The 20,775-nt window shown below is 48.1% G+C and overlaps 1 protein-coding gene across 2 annotated transcripts in view; it reads right to left on the minus strand.

Moving 5' to 3' along the window:
- Nucleotides 1-20,775, minus strand: part of MGAT5B (alpha-1,6-mannosylglycoprotein 6-beta-N-acetylglucosaminyltransferase B) — a 795,006-nt gene that overhangs the window by 101,602 nt on the left and 672,629 nt on the right. For both annotated transcript variants that reach the window (XM_086930672.1, XM_086930673.1), the window contains exon 14: nucleotides 19,935-20,051. In XM_086930672.1, coding sequence (XP_086786798.1) covers nucleotides 19,935-20,051 — 117 coding nt within the window. The remainder of the gene's footprint in view (nucleotides 1-19,934; nucleotides 20,052-20,775) is intronic.

The following is a 20,775-nucleotide window of genomic DNA, read 5'->3' on the forward strand; positions in this document are numbered from 1 at the left end:
ATCTTGAACCTACCTGCTTCCAATTTCGTGTTGACCTTCAACCACTGTTCGTTTTTCAGCTGCTTGTTCCAGACCGACAATCACTTTACACTAGGATTCAGCACTTTGCCTTTTTATCTCTGATGATGAGTGTATCTGCTCCTTTCGTCCGTCCAGACGCTCTGACTCCTCTCTGTGCAAGATCTCCCCTAACACTCCACCTCCTGACTGTTATGGAGGGCTTGAAGCTCCCCAGCGGTCTCTCCTCTCCTTAGTCTTCATGTCACTGAGGGAAGCTGTGCAATTGGGCCATCTCCATGTCACTGCTCGGTCTACCCGGGCTCTTCTCCTTCCACAGACAAGCTTCTCCTTCTCAGCAGTTTCACCAGTATCCTACCATCTCAATGGTCTGACCTGCCCATACTCCACCTCAGCTTAAGTGGCTCCCTCTGCTTAGGCGAGTTCTCCTTTTAGCACAGATTGTGTTTCAGAAGAACTAGATTCTCCAGATTTGGACTGGATTACCAGATTATACAGATTAAGGGCCTCATTAGGATCGCGGACGGACTTGCGTCTATCGGCGACCCCAGAGCAGGAGGGAACCTCCGCATGACATGCGGAGTTCCCTCCTGTGCAATTAGGATGTGACCGCCACCCTGGCGGTCACATCCTCTATTTTTAACATTGCGGCGGGTGGAGCTTCAAGCTGCACCCGCGGCAATGTTAAAAATGCAGGTGTTGTATTTGTATGCAGAAAGAGGCAGGAACCGCGCGGTGCCTGCCGCTTTCCGCATACAAATGCAGGGGGGTACCATAGGTACCCCCCATGTGCACCCCCCACACACCCCTTCATCCTAGGGGCCCGCAACGGGACCCAGCAGTGAAGTTACGCATGCTTTTCCACGGCGGAAAAGCCGCAGCGGAAAAGCATGTTTACAAGCACATCCTAATCTGGCTGACGGTGTCTGAGAGACACCGTCACCATATTAGTGCTTTTCCGCCGCGGTTGTAAGCCAACCGCGGAGGAAAAGCTGCGGACGGAAACCAGGACCCACCAGCCATCCTAATGTGGCGGTGGGTCTTTGGTCACTCCCTGCAGTTTTTCCGCATCCTCTGGGCTGGCGGTGGCTTCCGCCGGCCCTGAGGATGCGGAAAAACCGCAATCCTAATGAGCCCCTTAATATTTATAGTTGTACTCTAATGTTACTCTACTTTGCCAGAGGTTTCTGACACCTTTTTCTTTGTAAATATCCATTAATATTACTTATTCATGTGCATCATACCTGTATGCATAATCACTACCCGTGCTTTCTAGATTTCAATATACCACTAGTTACACTTTTTCATCATTGTGTACCTCCCATCCAGTGCTTAATTTGTAAACAACATAAGTGCCTGGCCCCTCCTCAGGAGACACTGCAGTTTGCACCATACAGTACCACTGTACTTACACAACTGCTAACCATCACATTGCTACAAGTGTGACAGTTCAGACTGTTCGAGACTGCCAAAGCTTTAAGAATGGCTTGGATTGCAGTTATTAGTTGTTTTTAACATATATCGAATTAACAAACAACTGTTTTACTGCTCATCTTTAAATTACACAAACAGCGCTACCACCTGGCAGCTATCAATGACATGTTAACCCTCCAATTGCTTTGTTTGCACGTACATCATCTTGGTTTAGAAGGGAATTCCATATTTGAAACCTTACCTATAGTTGTTAAATGTTCTGGCCACAATGTGCTAGATAGTTTTCAAGGACTGATCAAACAACTTTAGTTGGAGCAATTCAAACAGCAATACGCTGTAATTCACTGCCAATAATTCTATACAAGACAAAAGCAACCTCATGGCAGTGTTTACTCATACAGTGCAGCACTCTGCATCTTCACAGAACAGCTTGCTCATGGTCCATAGCTAGTTAGGTGTTTCAATAAGTGAGAAACTCATGGCTGTCAAGCACCTTTCACTCAATTCAAAGGGTTAGGTTATCCAGAGATTCTGCCATAAAACTAAGTGGCACAATGACCCCGCATGTTCTCCAGTACGCAGTGTATGAGTAAATAGGAACCTGGCTAACAAGATCAAGAACACTCAAAGGACCATAAGAATGGAGTTACTGTCCCCAAGCAAATTTCAAGAAATATCCTATGTTAGAACCGGGATTCCGTAGTAGGCTGAGGTAGGTACCTTAGGCCAAGTAAGGACCCTCGCTTCCACGTCAGGGAAAGGAAGGACACCTTCTCAGATAACCCCTGCTCACACCCTTGGTAGCTTGGCACGAGCAGCCAGGCTTATCTTCAGGTCAAATGTGTAAAGTATTTGCAACCACGCTCCCAGTGACCCAATGGTGGCACCACAAAAGGACTTCACACAAGTTTCATATAAAAACAAGTATAAGTTTATATAAAAAGATACACGATGAGACCTCACGATAAAAATCCACGATATGCAAATTTGTAATATACCTCCTGGCCAGTTATTAGGTGAGCCAGCTCTTGTAAGTTCTGGCGATATTAATGAGCAATTCTAGGTGATCCTATGCAGTCGTAAAACAAGGCTATGGAGTGTGTATCGCTAGAATCAGGCACTTAGCAATGTACAAATAATGCAGTTCATGACGCAAACTAATGCCTTGCCTAATACAACCATCAGGCAGTTTGTTATGCAGAAATAATGCAATGCGTAATGCAACAATCAGGTAGTTTTTTCTGCAAACTAATGCAATGCGTAATACAACAATCAGGTAGTTTGTTCTGCAGAAATAATGCAATGCGTAATGCAACAATCAGGTAGTTCATTCTGCAGAAATAATGCAATGCGTAATACAAAAATCAGGTAGTTCGTAATGCGGAATACACTCCAGCATCGATCACGGTGCTTCAGACGGTCTCTCCGCCCCTCTTAGTGACTCGCGGTCAGTTTCCGTCAACATATGCCCCCAACACAGATCTGGTGTAACCAACAGTGCAGCTCCACGTTCCGGCCCGGTACTGCCACTCCTTGGCACGTACGGGCCGAGACACAAGCTGGGACAGAGGCTTGTGCTACCAGAAGGGGAGAGGCCGGGAGCGTCTCTCTCCAAGCCTGCAATCCACCCCAGGCATGACACACGTTACCTGGGAGGTGCGGCTTCGTTCTCCACTCCACCTCTCGTGACTTGGGCCTCCGATGCTACTGGGTTGATTCCAGGCCGATGACGATAACGAAGATCTCAGGTTGCAACAGGGCCCACACACACATCGTCGCTGAGACTCCCTTGAGACTCGGGTGTGCATGGTCACAGGGCAATCTTCACGAAGGTCTCAGGCTGCATGAAGCACATGCATACAGCGTCGCCGAGATTAACTTGGACTCCTGGAGCTCCCAATCACAGGGCAATCCTTCTGAGGGTCTCAGGCTGCCAACAGCACACGCACACAGCGTCGCTGAGACACACTTGAATTTATGGCGCCCGCAATCATAGGGCAATTCTTCCGAGGGTCTCAAGCTGCAAAAGCACACGCACACAGCATCGCTAAGACACACTTGAACTTCTGGTGCCCATGATCACATGGCAATTCTTTCGAGGGTCTCAGGCTGTAAAAAGCACGCACACACAGCGTCACTGAGACACTTCTGGAAACTTTTGTGTTCTTAAGTTTTCACAACAGGGAGCCAGCTCACCTCGGGCCCTTGGGGTTAAGTTGCTTCAGGACACAGCACAGCAAAGTCCTTTCAAGCAGGGGGACACAGAACATAGCAAAGTCCCTTTAGCCTCTTCCTTGGTTAAAACAAAAAACTGCAGGCCAGCCCCAGAACACACAGCAAGGGTAAGTCCTTTTCTTCAGTCTCTTCAGCTGTTTCGTCCTTGGCAGAGGTTCCTCTTGACCACAAAATAGTTTTCAAGCCTTTACAATCTTGATCATTCCAATTCCAACGTTCAGGGGTTTCAGCTCTCATAGTTATACCCCTAAATGTCTTTGAAGTCTTTGTGTTCAGGGGGGGCACTGACCCCTGTCCATACCAGTTCTGGGTGTCTCCCTGCCATTGACACCTTCTTCCTTTGATAGTGGGGGTCGGGATCCTTAATTACTCAACAGGGGATAGTGTTGTGGCTGCAGCCCAAGCCTCTTCTCCTCTGGGGGCTACTCCTTCCCCTACACTCCAGATGCAGGTCAGCCTGTTGCTGTCTCACCTCCTCCCCTGGGTCAAGACATTCAGCAGAGCCTATCACTTTCAGATCCAGACAGTCAATCCACAACCAGGCAGAGACACACTGAAATGTTAGAGCACAAAAACCCAGCCACTTCCAAAAGAGTGTTTTTTAAACACACAATGCAAAAACCACATTCACAAACAGATGTGTTATTGAATTGTGAGTTCAGGCTTACTAAACTTCACCTCTCCATCTTAAGCCTTTGGGAAGATAGGCTGGACACATATTACACAGCCTCCCCCATTCTATCCTGAGGGCAAGATGGCCTTTCAACAGTGAAAAAAGAAATGGAGGTTATTTCACTGTCAGGACATGGTACACACCTCAGTACATGTCCTACCTTTCACATACACTGCACCCTGTCCAGGGGGTACCTTGGACCTACCATAGGGGTGTCTGATGTGCATAGAAAGGGAAGGGTAAGGTCTGGCAAGTGGGTGCACTTGTCAGAACAATATGGCAGTTTACCAAACTGCTCGCAGGCACTGAGTTCTCTCTTTAAGGCAAGTTACTTGTGTGGGTGGCACAATTAGTGCTGCAGGCCCAGAAGTAGCATTTGCATTTCTAGACCTGACACACATAGTGCACTTTACTAGGGACTCTACTAGTAAGGCAAACATACCAATCATGGACAACCAATTACCATTACACTTGACACAGGGAGCACTTGCACTTTGACACTGATCAGCAGTGGCAAAGTGCCCTAAGCATCTAAGCCAGTCAAACGAAATCCATCACAGCATCAAAAATCTAGGAGGTAGAGGCAAAAAGTCAAGGGGAATTATGCCAAGAAATGCCAGGTCTAACAAGGATCATGGAGGTGTTAAAGAAGGTAGGGCTGAAGGAGGAGCCTTGGGCCACACCACAGATTTTGCACTTGGGTATGGAGGTGAAGGGCAGTAGGCAGAATCTCTATGAGCATCCTGTGAGGAAGGTGGTGAATCACTTGGGGGCGTTCCCTTGGATGCCGATGTAAATGTGGGTGTACTTGTAAAGCGCACTGTGACTCCAAGGAGTATCCTGGCGCTGAAGACCGCTGGGGAACCCGTCCTGGTTTTCCCTGTGAGATGGTCCCTTTCTGGGTATCTCCAAGGTGAAACCAGGCTCTCCCGGGGGGCCGTTGTAGAGATGAGGCAAGCTTAATGCCCAGAGTTGCCGAGTGTGTTCCCTGGTTAGAGTAGGCACCGAGGTGAGAATTATCGAGTCCGTTTGACCCTGGTCCACGACCGTGCCGTGTCGGGGATTGAACCCTGGTAAGGGGTCGTTCTCTGCTTACGGGTCTGCCGCCTCTAACCAGTGAGCCACACCACTCCACTGTGTGGTGGAGTGTGGTGATGAGGGTGTGGTGGGATACGGTGTGGAAGGTCGCTGAGAGGTCAAGGAGAATCAGGGCTGCCATCTCACCTCAATCGAGTAGAGATCTGATGGCGTCAGTTGCAGCTATCAGGGTGGTCTCAGTGTTGTGGTTGGAGTGGAAGCTGGATTGGGAGGTGTACAGCAGGTTGTTTTCTTCCTGGTGTTTGATAAGCCGGCGATTAATGGCTTTCTCCATGACCTTAGCTGGGAAGGGGAGCAGGGAGATAGGGTGGTAATTCTTTAGTTTGCAGGCATTGGCAGAGGGTTTCTTCAGGAGCAGTTTTACCTTTGCATTCTTCCATGTGGAGGGAACGGTAGTTGTGGTGATAGATACAATGGATGATGTTTGTGAGGTCACTGCCAATTTCCTTCTGTCCTAGGTTGAAGATGTGGTGGGGGCATAAGTCTGTCGGAGTTCCGGAGTGAATTGAGTTCATGATGGCTGTGGTGTCCTGTGTTGTGAGCTGTTTCTATTCAGTGAGCAGGTGGCAGTGGGTAGCTTTGCATGATGTAAGGAGGTGATTGAAGTTGGTTGGTTGAGGGTCGAAGTTTCTGTAGATGTCTGCTATCTTGTTGTGTAAGTAGTCTGCCAGCATGTCGCAGAGGGCCTGGGAAGGGTGGATCGTGTTCTTGTGGGCAGATGGGCAGGAGAACTCCCTGATGATGCGGAAGAATTCCTTAGTGTGGTTGGCGCTTGACTCAATGAGTTTGGTCAGAGCATCCTTCTTGGCCCTCCTGTGGTGGTGGTGGTATTTGCTGAGGGCTTACTTGAAGGTGGTGAGGTCTGTTGAGTTTCTGCTGAAACGCCATCATCTCTCCAAGTGCTTTCATTCAAGCTTCAGGGGTCGTAGTATGGGCGTGAACCAGCTGGAGTGCTTGCTGGAACTTTTGGTGCTGCCTTTCTCTCTGTGTCGGTGTAGATGGCAAAACATTGGCGAAGTTCTGGATGGCTAGCTCAGGGTGGGGTCTGGCTTGGTGGGATTGAGGGTTGTGGTCCATTGGGTCTCAGTGATTCTGCTCCATCTCCGAAGTGAAGGGATGGCGGTTAGGTGGTGGGTCCTGGTGAGCCTGTGATGGTGTAGTGGACAATGCTGTGGGTAGTCCAGGTTAGCTCAGTTACAGGTAAGAACTTGATCAGATTGATGGCTGTGAAGATGGGGCCAATGTTATGTGTAGAGCTGGTGATTAGCTGTGTGAGGCCGATGTTGCTCATGTTCTCCAGGTGATTGGCAGAATTGGTGTTGTTGGGGTCTTCATGGTGGAAATTGAGGTAGCAGGGGAAATTTAGTGTTTGCAGTCGATAGCCGGGGTAGATGAAGTCGGAGGTGGCGCTGCAGAAGCCGTGGTCTGTAGGTGAATGTTCCTCTTATGGTTGTTTTTCCAGATGTTCGGATTTCGAATTTAAGGTGTTTATAAGATGTCATCTTTGGTGGTGGTGCATTGGAGAGAGTCCTTGTGGATGATGTTAATGCCTCCCCATTCTTGTTGGTGTGGTCTCTGAATATCATCATGTAGCTGTGTGGCGCTCCGGTGGCGATGTCGGGGGGTTGATGACAGGGTGAGCCAGGTTATATGTTATATGTTATGTTATTGCAAATTTATAACGCGCACCGATACTCACGAGTGTCCTGGTGCGGGAATTGACACTGATCGGAAGCGAAAAGTACATTAGATGAGCTGACTACAAAGATGTGTTTTCAAATGCTTTTTAAAGAGTTGAAACTCTTGGATGAGTTGCAGATCAGGGGGAAGCAAGTTCCAGGCAACATCGGCTTTGACCGAAAGTGACTGGCCACCCAAGCGAACTCTGCAGAAGCGTGGGATAATCATCCGGCAGAATGAAGCAGATCGCAGAGGACGGTTCGGCACATAAAAGGCGAACCTCTTCCAGAGATAGGAGGGACCTGAGCCATGAAGGGCCCGGTGAGCCAGGGTATTGCTTTAAACTGCACTCGCTGGGCGACCGGCAGCCAATGCAGTTCACGTAGGTACTGTCGGGTGCTGGATCTCCTCGGAGCGTTAAAGAGGAGTCTTGCCGCTGCATTCTGAATGATTTGTAATTTCCGCAGAAGATAGCCGGGCAGACCTATAAATAAAGCTTTGGCATAGTCCAGCCTCGATAGGATCAAGGCGCGAGCGATCGTCTCTTTGGTCACCCGCGGAAGCAGAGGAAAGATTTTCCTGAGTGCCTTGAGGGTGCCAAAACAGACTCCCTTCAGTTTTTTTACATGGTCAGCAAACCGTAAATCCTCGCTGAACCAAATCCTCAGTTTTTTGGCAGGTCCTTCCACGAGCCATAGGTGATGTCTAAAATCCGGTGGAAACTGACCATACAGGAGGACCTCAGATTTATCTTCATTACATTTGAGAGAGGCTTGGGCTAGCCACCGGAATACAGACGTTAGACACTTCTGGGCAGCAACAGTGGGCAGGTCCAAGCCCCTCCAAGTGAATAGCAGCTGCGTATTATCAGCATACGCTATCACTTTTGCTCCCAGAGACTCAGCCAGGTAGACCAGCGGTGTAAGATATATGTTGAAAAGCAGGGGACTTAATGTATAACCCTGTGGAACCCCTGTAGCAAGGTTCCTGCCAGAGGAAGCACATGGGCCCATGCAGACCTGCTGCGAATGAGAGTCCAAAAAGGATTTCACCCATTCCCAGACCAGGCCCGAAATCCCAATCGCCGATAACCTGGCCAAGAGCAGCTGGTGGGGCACTGTGTCGAAGGCGGCAGAGAGGACAAGCAAAATCAGGGCTGCCCTGCCGCCCCCATCCAGACACTCTCTGATGGCCTCCGACATTTCTACCAGGGCCGTCTCCGTGCTGTAGGCAGACCGAAATCCGGACTGAGCGGAATGCAAAGCGCCGGATGTCTCCACAAACGTCTTCAGCTGCCGAAAGGCAGCCTTCTCACAGATTTTGCCAAAGCAGGTAACAACGAAATAGGTCGGTAGTTGGCAAGAACTAGAGGGTCAAGAGAGGGTTTCTTCAGAAGAGGGAGCAGTTTTGCATGTTTCCATCGGATCGGCACCTCAGCCGTCTGAAGAAACTGATTGACAATATCAGCTACAACTGGACACACCTCTTTGGCTACGCCGGCTAAAACTCGGGCCGGACAAGGGTCCGAAGGAGATCGAGACTTAAGAGAGCCAAGGATGGCTAAAATGTCGGCCTCACCAACCGGCAGAAATGAAGTAAGCCTAGCGGAGACCGCACACGGAAATTGGGGGAGCCCCTAGGAAGTGGTCTCCTCCTGACTAAGATGAGAACCTACACTATCCTGGATTTTTTGTATCTTGTCCACAAAGAAGGTGGAAAGGTCCTCACACCATTGATGGGACACCGGTAATGATCTCTGTTCAGCACAAGGAGATAAAAAGCGCTGGACAATAGCAAAGATCTCCTTGCTATTGTTCCTAACATGTGCAATTCTCTCAGCAAAGTAGTCACTTTCAGCTTGCCTAATGGCCGTGTAGTACTCCCTCTGTGCTAAGCGCAAGGTCTTTTTAGCCGACAAGCAGTAGTCCAGGCACCAACAGTTCTTCAACTTCTTACACTCCAGTTTCATGCCCCTGAGCTTAGTGGAGTACCATGGCTGTGAGGGGAGAAAGCGCCGCTTACGAGAATTATTAGCTTTAGAGATGGCGCAGACCCCCTGGCTGATCCATTGATCAAAATTGCCCACCGCCCCCTCGAGATCCGTGGCAGGAGTGGGGCGGGACTGTTGTAAGGCTGTAGAGAGAGACAAGTGGTTAATCTTCCTGGCTAAAGGCTTGTGAGGTAAAAAGGGACTTCTGGAAGTCCTGCCTGCCGACCAAGAAAACCTAATAAGGTGATGGTCAGACCATGTAACTGGCTCAGGATCATTGACGTGGACAGGGAAGTTGGAGCAAACCAGGTCAATGAGGTGGCCACCCTTGTGGCATGGTAGCATCACGTGTTGTGTCAGCTGGGCAAGGCCTAGAGAATCCCGGAGAATCCTGACTTCGGAAGCGACCGGGTTATCCAGATGGATATTAAAATCCCCTAACAGGAGAAATTTGGGGTAGCGGAGGGCACGAGGAACAATAATATAATTGAGAGTCCTCAGGAAAGCTCCAGGTGGACTCGGTGGACGATAGACAAGAGTCCCCCCAGTGTGAAATGCGGGGAGAGGATAAAAGGGAAATCCAGTGCCTCCCCCCACCCAATCCCCAATTACTTTGCTTGTGAAAGACCAGGAGTCTCTAAATACCACCGCCACCCCCCCCTCCCGACACCCCGGTCACCCCCGGCAATTTTAAAGCCACGAGGAATAGAGAGTTCCACCACCGGAGCGCTGGACTCGTTAAGCCAGTTTTCCGTAATGAAAAGAGCATCCAGCTTCGAATCAGATAAAAGCTCAACAATGTCAGACGTATGTTTGACCATTGAGCGTGCTTTAATAAGAGCTGCCTGAATCCTAGGTTCGCCTGGCTCTAAGGGACACGGGTTAGGCAGGTGAATATGGAAACGAAATTTACAGGCCAGGCAGGACCAAGAAAGGTTATCAAGGACCCCCATTGCCGCCTCCCACGCAACATGGGCCCTTCAGCTTAAATAGGTCAGTACGTGAGTAGATTTTATTATGATTTACCTGATCTGGCAGGATTCGGCCAGCGTGGCTGGCGCTGGTCGCTTCCGGGGCACGGACAGGCGCAGACGGGCTTGCCTTAGGTGCGCCTTCGGCGCACCGGCGGCGCGCCCGCTGCACGCGTCCACTGGGCGTCCGGAAGAACATGAGCAATATATAGCCTAGCCCCTCCACCTAGACCGCAGCCTATGGTCCTGCCGGGCACAGGGACTGGCCAAAGATGGAGCCCTGCCCTCCATACAAACGGCAATGCAGCCGCGGTGGACTGGGGCAGGGAGAGCACACCTCGCAACAGGTAAGAATGGAGAATGTAAAATTGTATAGAAACAGCTATTAGAAATGGTAAAAAATTGATTTAAAAGCACAAGTAATACAATAGTGAAGACCAAGTGGCGATCAGGTAAGAGCAGAAGAGAACACAGTAATCTCTGTAATTACACCCAAAGTGCCTCGCAGTCTGCCCCCCAGCGCACAAGCGGAATCGTAGGAGCTGCCACCACCTACAGTGATGAATATCATGTATGGGATGAGGGTGGTTATGGTGTCATAAACCTCTGTGGAGTGTTTGCAGATGGACCGTATGCTGAGCAACATTCACTGGATCTGTTCTTTGGGGTCGTAGGTCAGCTGTACGGGACCGGCAGGTGTTTCTGTGTTGTAGTTAAAACAGCGTTGGTGGCAGTTGAAAGGTCCTTCTGCTGATTGTGGAAAGGAGATGCAGCCGTTGTTGTTATGACTTCTTGGTTCCAGGGCCATCAGCTTGGTTGTGCTGTACCAGTGGATGGTGGGGAGGCCATGGTTCCTGCCACTGGGCGTGTAAATTGGGAGTGGCAAAGGACATGTGCTCTCTCGCTTAAACATGGTAAAGTTGATGTCAGTAGAAGTGGCACATTTAATTTACTTAGAAGTACCTAGTAAACGGTACTACATGTACGCAGGGCCTGCATGTGAAAGGCTAAATGTGGGCTGCTGCACTAATTATGCCACCCACTTAAGTAGCTACTGCAGCCTGTAGTGCAGTTTTAAACTGCTATTTTGACCTGGCAAAATAACCCTTTTGCCAAGCCCCAACCTTTCTTTTTAATATGTATAGGTAAACACTAAGGAAGGACCTAATGGCTCACAGGGTGCAGTGCATGCTAACGGTAACATATGGACATGTTTACTTTTGCTTCACATGTCCTGACAGTGACAAATTCCTGAAGTTGTTTTTCACTGTAGCAAATCTAGCTCTTCCATGGACTAACAGAGGGTGGCATAAATACACTTAGTAAGTGATAACTTCAGTTTATGAACAGATAGATAAAAGCGTCTACATATTTGAACTATAATTTAAAATCCTCTTGAATCGTAAAGTTGGAGTTTAAGTTACTATTCTGGCAATGCCACTTTTAGAAAGTTGGAATTTTTCCACCTAAAGCAAATGTGCCCTTTTGCCATTGTCTGGGGTCGCATACATGTGACTGACCCTCGTGCGTTGTTTAGTGTAATCCTTCCACACATGGAGACAAAAGGACTTTCGGTGTGGGGCAGGAATGTATGACGTTTCAACGCATACTTTTACAACGCATACCTTTACAACACATTTTTTACAACACAACATCCATTACAACGCATTCCATTACAACACATGCCATTACAATTCATTTTTAAAAACTACCTTTACAACGCATTCCATTACAACGCATACTACCTTTACAACGCATACCATTACAACGCATACCATTACATTGCATGTATGGTAAGTATTGGATAGTGTAGGGGTAAAAATTACTATTCTAACTCCAGGGGGGTACAACAGTAGGGTAAGTGTTGGATAGTGTAGGGGTAAAAATTACTATTCTAACTCCAGGGGGTGCAACAGTAGGGTAAGTGTTGGATAGTGTAGGGGTAAAAATTACTATTCTAACTCCAAGGGGTGCAACAGTAGGGTAAGTGTTGGATAGTTTAAGGGTACTATGCGTTGTGATGGTATGCGTTGTAATGGTATGCGTTGTAATGACTGCGTTGTAATGACATGTGTTGTAGTGGTATGCGTTGTAGTGTCATGCGTTGTAATGGTTGCGTTGTAATGGCATGCGATGTAATGGATGTCTCGTTGTAAAAGTTTTGTTGTAATTGTAATGCGCTGTAAATGTTGTTTCCCGTGGGGCAGGGGCCGGGAGATCCTCTTCTGAGCAGGATACCCTGGGGGATGTGCCAAGCCCTTCTTGTGCTTTAAAGTTTAGCCTGAGGCCTTTCCTGACTTCTAAGAGCTGCCATCCTTATCACTGACAAATGCAGTTCACACCTAGATCTGCCTCTCTTTGACTTCCTATACAGATTGGAGTCAAACCCAGAAAAGAGGGAAGGCTAGACAAATGATGCATCCTCCTCCTACAGGCTGGCACAGGGTATAACAATGGCATCCATGGAACCTCTCATTAGAACACTCACGGACCTGAGGAAGATTCAAAACAAGGAATGTCCTGCTGTCTGAAGAAAGAAGACTGGACCTACCTGCCTTTAACTCAGAACTCCCAGAAGTGACTCCAAGGGTAATTTGTCTGACTTCTTGCTTGAGCTACTGGTACACAACAAACTTCCCTGCAACTGCCTAGCTGACCAGTAACACCTGGACCTACTTGATTCCTGCTGATGGCCTCTACTGTTGTGAGCCGAATCCTGAAGAGGTGCCCCACAGGTCCTGGACCCTACCTGGCATCAGAGTGTTCTACTCCTGCTTCAAATCTAAAAAAAATGAATTTCACATGAAAATCCAGAAGTTTGGGGCTCTTCTCAACCATCATCATGCTCCCTGTCTCACCATAGGTCACTGTGTCTCCTACCAACGTGAGGTTCCGACTGCGGCCTGCTCTTCGCATCAACCACAGATCAACCCCATCAACCGCCAATGCAAAGCTCAAGCAGCGACTATTCTTTGTTCTGACAACGACCTTCTCAAGGCACTCCTACAACACGAAGATCAAACAGAGGCTCCTCCTGGGGACTTGGACTTTGAGAAGGTAAACTCTTCACCGAAACCAACCTTGCCCTGTTTGTGATCCACTCCCCAGCGTGGTCAGCCGGAGCTTGTGACTTTGACCCAGTCCAACATGACCCAAAATACGTCAGTGGCATTTTGTGCTTCTTTGTGCTATTTTTAAAAATTCCTAAAGTTCTATATATTGGATTTTTGTCATTTTGGTATCATTTTTTTTTTATAGACTGTATTTTTCTAAATGTGTTGGGGATTTTACTTGTGTTTTGTTTTCACTTGCAGTTTAAGTATTGCATAAGCCTGACTGCTTTTGTGCCACGCTACCAGAGGGTTAAGCACAGGTTAATTTAGAGACTCGCCCCTCTCAACTAATAACCTAACTTCATAGACCGCCCTTGCCATATGGTTAATGTGAAGGAAGGGCAGTACATAGACAATCTTGTGGAAAGGGATGAGAGTCCACGCTACAGACTAAATGCGAAGGAAGTAAAGGACACGGACTATCATGTCGGAAGGGATGAGCGCCCATGCCACAGGGCAACTGTGAAAAAGGGGAAGATGAAGACAATCATGTGGGAACAGATGAAAATACTGGTGAAAGTCGATGCCACAGAATAGTGGTGAAGGACGAACAGGACAGAGGCAATCATATAGTAAGGGTGAAGATGCTGATAAGAGTCCATGCCGCAGAGAAGAGGCAAAGAAAGGGCAGGATAGAGACAATTGTGTTGGAAAGGAGGAAGGTGCTGATGAGAGAGAGTCCGTGGCAAAGAGTAACGGTGAAGGAAGGGCAGGAAACTGTCATGCTGTGAGGGATGAAGATGCTGATGAGGGTCCAAGCCACAGAGTAACGGGGAAGCAAGGGCAGGACGCAGACAATGATGTCTGAAGGGGGCGTCTATAAACAGATCTTCCATTTGAGGCCCATTATACAATATTGCGGCGGCGCGCGTGCTGCAGAGATCTCCACGGTGGCCTGGGCGGGCCCTGATTGGTGTTTTAGCCGGCTCTCCTCACTGTGCTACTTAATTAGCCATGCGCCGAGCGTGGCCGGAGATGTGCAATATCCCATTATATCCATGTATGTTTGGCTTTATAATAATGAGGCCCTTTTCTCTTCAGTGCTCCGGGATATTACTTCTGTTTAAGAGCTCGCGTGAGGAGAAGAACTCATTTTGACAGCACAAAATTGAAGCTCACGCAGAGAATCGCTTCGGGAAAATAAAATATCCATTCGCCCTTTCACTTCAGTCCCCTTTCGCTTTAACCACTTCTTTTCTCTCCCCTTCCTCTAGCTTCTCTTCTCTCGATCATTTGTTTCTCTTTATCTTTCTCAGCCTCCTTGGCTCTTTCACGGTCTGTGTGTATTTCCTCCACTCCCTCACACTCCTTTCACCGCTCTGCTCTTCCGCCACTAGTGGTGGACAGACAGAGGAAGAGAAGGAATTATCCTTTCCTTCTTTCCCCTTGCCCTGTCCCTCTATTTTCCCGTCTGCCTCTGATGTTTTCCTGCCCCATAAACCCCTTATCCCGCCTCCCAAATCAGAGAAATGACCAGCAACCTACGGCTGACACTACAGCATGTAAATCGGCCCTGGGCAGAGGAAAGACAGCATTCCCCAGCCCCCACTCACCACCCCCCCCCTCCCCCCCCATGCCAGCATGAACATGTCCTTTCTCCCTGAAACATACTGTTCTGTCCAGAGGTTTGAGGGACAGGGCTAGAAGGCGAGAGTGCGCCCGACGTCACCTCTTCCCCTAAAGGGTCCTTCAGTGAGTTATAACAAGCATTTGCAATGCAATAGGTCTCGCATTAAGAAAGTTTGAGCTATTGGTATTGTAAATGTCAAATATTTTATTTATGTGTTGGTTTTGAAAATATCGAAATTATTAGCTTTGTCAAATACAATGCCAATAGTTATAACTTTTGCAAATGTGACACCTATAGCATTTGTTATGTTGTATTTACGTGACTTACATGTATTGCTATTACAATTACCAATTGTTTTTTTTCATAATTAATACTTAAATAAATGTTATTGTCATTTATAATGCAATAGCTTAAACTTTTGTAAATACCTTTTGGGAAGATTATGTTCAGTGTATTTTATTGTGACGAAAATCCAAGAACAGAAGTGAAATATTAACATCTTTTTTTGACATTTGTAATAAAGCTTGAAACATTGAGAGAACATATTTGAACCAGTGATGCTGTGGCAGAGCTGGGTGATGCTGTGGTGGTGCTGAGTGGTGCTGAGTGATAATGTGGTGGTGCTGAGTGATAATGTGGTGGTGCTGAGTGATAATGTGGTGGTGCTGATTGATAATGTGGTGGTGCTGAGTGATGCTGTGGTGGTGCTGAGTGATGCCTGGGGTGGCGCTGAGGGATGCTGTGATGGCACTGAGGGATTCTGGGGTGGTGCTGAGTGGTGCCGTGGTGGTGCTGAGTGATGCTGTGCTGCTGCTGAGTGATGCTGTGGTGGTGCTGAGTGAAGCTGGGGTGGTGCTGAGTGGTGCTGTGGTGGTGCTGAGTAATAATTTGGTGGTGCTGAGTGAGGCTGTGGTGGCGCTGAGTGATGCTGGGGTGTCGCTGAGTGGTTCTGTGGTGGTGCTGAGTGGTGCTGTGGTGGTGCTGAGTGATAATGTGGTGGTGCTGATTGATAATGTGGTGGTGCTGAGTGATGCTGTGGTGATGCTGAGTGATGCTGTGGTGGTGCTGTGGTGGTGCTGAGTGGTGCTGTGGTGGTGCTGAGTGATAATGTGGTGGTGCTGAGTGATGCTGTGGTGGTGCTGAGTGATGCTGTGGTGGCGCTGAGTGATGCTGGGGTGGTGCTGAGTGGTGCTGTGGTGGTGCTGAGTGGTGCTGTGGTGGTGCTGAGTGGTGCTGTGGTGGTGCTGAGTGGTGCTGTGGTGGTGCTGAGTGGTGCTGTGGTGGTGCTGAGTGATAATATGGTGGTGCTGAGTGATAATGTGGTGGTGCTGAGTGATGCTGTGGTGGTGCTGAGTGATGCTGGGGTGGTGCTGGGTGATGCTGTGGTAGTGCTGAGTGGTGCGTGGTGGTGCTGAGTGATGCTGTGGTGGTGCTGAGGGGTGTTGTGGCGGTGCTGAGTGATAATGTGGTGGTGCTGAGTGATAATGTGGTGGTGCTGAGTGAAAATGTGGTGGTGCTGAATGATGCTGTGGTGGTGCTGAGTGATGCTAGGATGGCGCTGAGTGATGCTGTGGTGGTGCTGAGTGGTGCCGTGGTGATGCTGAGTGATGCTGTGGTGGTGCTGAGTGGTGCTGTGGTGGTGCTGAGTGATGCTGTGGTGGTGCTGAGTGGTGCTGTGGTGGTGCTGAGTGGTGCTGTGGTGGTGCTGAGTGATGCTGAGTGGTTCTGTTGTGCTGATGAGTGATAATTTGGTGGCGCTGAGTGATAATGTGGTGGTGCTGAGTGGTGCTGTGGTGGTGCTGAGTGATGCTGTGGTGGTGTTGAGTGATGCTGTGGTGGTGCTGAGTGATGCTGTGGTGGTGCTGAGTGGTGCTGTGGTGTTGCTGAGTGGTGCTGTGGTGGTGCTGAGTGATAATGTGGTGGTGCTGAGTGATAATGTAGTGGTGCTGAGTGATGCTGTGGTGGTGGTGAGTGATGCTCTGGTGGTGCTGAGTGATGCTGGGGTGGCGCTGAGTGATGCTGTGGTGGTGATGAGTGGTGCTGTGGTGGTGCCGAGTGATGCTGTGGTGGTGCTGAGTGGTGCTGTGGTGGTGCTGAGTGATGCTGTGGTTGTGCTGAGTGGTGCTGTGGTGTTGCTGAGTGATGCTGTGGTGGTGCTGAGTGATAATGTGGTGGTGCTGAGTGATAATGTGGTGGTGCTGAGTGATGCTGTGCTGGTGCTGAGTGGTGCTGTGGTGGTGCTGAGTGATGCTGTTGTGGTGCTGAGTGGTGCTGTGGTGGTGCTGAGTGATGCTGTGGTGGTGCTGAGTGGATCTGGGGTAGCGCTGAGTGATGATGTGGTGATGCTGAGTGGTGCTGTGGTGCTGCTGAGTGATGCTGGGGTGGTGCAATATCCATTGCCACTTTTTTTTATCACTTTGTGCTACACTGTACTTGGCTGAAAATTAAATGGGAAAGAGTTTGTTTGTTTCCTTACCCACTCAAAAGGCAGTTTATTCTGAAAATGCAAAATTTTGGAATAAAAAGCATGGATCCGAAGTCCAGACAACTCAAAATGAGAGCCTTGTAAGAGAAGTAGTACAGAGGCAAAGGGATGTTTTTATTGTAACTAAAGTTGCAAACCTGAAGAGCACACTTAATAAATGCAATACAAGCACATTCATTCCTAAAATGAACTACTGTGCAGCATATTTAGAACAATGTGAAACAAGTGATAAGAAAAAAGACAACCAGGTAGGGATGAAAGCAGTAGCCTTACCAGAAGTATGTCTCAGAAAGACAGCACAAAAACTCTTTTTGTACATACGCTGATTTTACTTTCTTAATTAGTTATAATGACGAGCATTCGCCTAAAGCACAATTCGTTGGCCCTGGGACAAGATCTATTGTGTTTTTGCAGAGAAATAAAGATTTAAAGGGCTTGAACATTGGCCTAGATTGTCGCAACTATTGCTGAATATCACACTCACTGGGCAACTTAACGAGCCCCCGCCTAAGGAAAAAAAAAACTTTCACACCGGCCCATTGTATCTCAGGTCTAAATATAGCATACACCCAAATTGGGGCAAATTATACAATAACAGAGTTACTTGATGAATAAAAGTCGCACACCTTTTATTGCACAGTAAATCAAATATGGACTTGTAAATCACAAATCAGTTCAGCAGGATCGGAAAGCGGGTGACACGGATCACACAAGGCGAGTGCAAATCGGAGCCAAGAAAGGGAAGTCTTTTTTAGTTCTTATATTTTTGGCGACGCTACCCCTTTAAAAAGACGTTCGAAATACCTCTACCATCTCTTGATTCACAACCTGCCATACCAAAGGCTCCGGAATGCTGTCTTTTCAGAATTAAACAGCAATCTTGATGGCACAAAGTTAGTTTGTGGTTTGTAAACTGCAGACGAGCTTCCCCCAGACACAAGCCACTGGTATGCACAAGCTGCATTCATGTGCAAATTGCTTCACAGGAACATTTTGGATTAGCACTGAGCGTGTGTGTGAGGGGTGGGGCTGTGGGGGGTGGATGCATGTTTGCATTATCCTAGAATGAGAAATGTGGGTTCTTTGAGAGAGAGAAACTGCCTGGCCACACCTCAACAGCCACGAGAACATTCCTTTGCTGTGTGAAACTGTAAAGTTTATGTTCCACTAACGCAGAGTGTGTCAAAACTTTTTAAGCACTTAAACCGTTGTGAATGCCGTGAAATGAAAATTGTGGAAGCCAATCTGCTAAAGTTTTGAGCGAAAACATTCTAAGCAAACAAGGGAAAATTATTAGGGGGGAGGAGAAATGCGAGACACGGCCTGACGGCCGTGAAAGTGAAAGTATGGCCGGCCGTAGGCAGCAACAGCAGGGGTGAATAATTAGGGGGGAGGAGAAATGCCTGAGGCTGAGCGCACGCTGGGGGAAGCTTCAGATGCCTGTGGAGGGAGGCTGATGGCTTTGATGTGGACTCGCTTTCTGCTCGAGTGCACCACACGAACTATAGGAAATCTGCAATGGTTTCAGACCTTGGTTTGGCCTCTATACTCTCGTCCTATTATCCCTTGCAGGATTAATAGGCGAGACCTAAAAAAACATATTGAAAAAATTACAATTTCCCTAAACAACAGCCGCGTTGTTCGAGTTGTTCCCACACCTGTGAAGTAGTGTGGCTCACTGGTTAGAGGCGGCAGACCCGAGAGCAGAGGACGGCCCGGGACCAGGGTTCGATTCCCGGCGCGGCAGGTTTCTGGACCAGGGTCAGCAGACTCGATAATTCTCTCGCCTCGGTGCCCACTCTGATCAGCGATCACACTCGGCAACTCTGGGCATTAGCTTGCCTCATCTTCACTAACGGCCCCACCAGACCGCCGGGGATGCCTGGTCTCACGCTGGAGATACCCATTAAGGGACCATCTCTCAGGGAAGCCAGGAAGGGTTTCGCAGCGGTCGAAGCGCCTTGGGACCCTACGGGTAAGTAGTGCGCTATATAAATGCCAATACATTTACATTTACATTTACCTTAAAGTTATACTTTTACTGGGAAAGGTGCATAATTATGCGACAGACGTAATGGCGAAAAACTAATTACTGGAAATTTATGTAACCAACTTAAATCAACATTTTTCGAAATAATGCAAATTACGCAAGTGTAAATTTAATTCCCCCCCAGCCTGGTGCTTAAATGAGCAGTGTATTTGGAAAGGTCAAAATGTATTTTTGGCGGTCACTTTCTGTTTATGTCTGTATGCGACTGAGACATCAACATAATTAAACCTTTGAGGGACACAGGACTAAGGGGAAATAATGTGATCATAGAACATTCTGTCTTTGGACATGGGTATTCTAGACATAGATTTAACATTCCCAAAACAGAATTAGAACTGGATGTTTGAAGGGTGCTCAGGTAGCACGGTCTTGCCCCCTCCACCACTGAGTAGCTTGACAACTGGCCTGCTGAGATGATTGCCATCTCTGGGTGAAATTACACTGGCACCACAGTGTGGACCAAGAGTTCCAGATAGACTGTCACTGGCTGCTGGGAGTTGATTGACATGTCTAGTGTGATATTCCACTGGTTTTCAGTGTTTCAGACACTTTGTAATATTTTGGTACCCAGCAGATATAAAGAGCCTTCTGTCTGTCAAACATTATTTGAAACATACCTTAGTCCTCATGATGCTCTGCAGGGCCTCCTCAAATTCCTCCAAGTTGTTGTAATCCACGGTCCACACATGTGGTTTCCCAATGTAGCTCTCCATATAAGGATGCTGAGAGGAGACCTGTGCGTAAAGAGAGGTTTTTTTAGATGAGCCCCTGCCATGCAGAAGATAATTATTTTGGGCAATGTGGATAGGACAGACTTTTTATGCAGCATGCATGATTATTTCTTATTCTCTTTCATCAATCTTGCATCCTTCTTCTGTTTATACTCCAGCCTTCCCATATTTCTCATTTTTTTTAAGTAAAGCATACCTTGTCCCACTCAGTACGTGTCAGTCGAGCAGTGAGAGAGAGCCTCGCCCTGAATGGCAGCCGAAAATTCTAGAATTCACCTAGATTAGCAGTGAGAAAGCCTCAGAAGGAGTCCCACCAGACGCTTGGCTCTGTGCCTAACTCAAGTTGTGCACGCAGAAGAGAGGGGTTAATACGTGTGTCCAGATTAAGTAAAATGCAGGTGCTGCGTCTCCTAACCCTTGCTCCATGACAAGGCTCCATTCTGATGAAGAGGTAAGAGCTGGAGCAACGGACCCTACCCAGACTTCTGATGAGAAGGTAACTGGGTACTGATCTCCACTGATTCTAGCTGATCTCCACTGATTCTAACTGATCTCCACTGATTCTAGCGGACTCTTCTAGTGATCAGACAAGGGTACACCAGCCCTCAGCCTACAGTCTCCTCTACTAGACCATATGCTCTGACTTGCTTTTTGAGCAGTGTCTGTACTCTAGTGTGTGGCTTCTCTTAAAGAGAGCAGGATCACCTCTTAATTCCCCCACATGGAG

This window comes from Lissotriton vulgaris, chromosome 7 (genome assembly GCF_964263255.1).
Source record: "Lissotriton vulgaris chromosome 7, aLisVul1.2, whole genome shotgun sequence".
In the NCBI taxonomy this organism is placed as follows: domain Eukaryota; kingdom Metazoa; phylum Chordata; class Amphibia; order Caudata; family Salamandridae; genus Lissotriton; species Lissotriton vulgaris.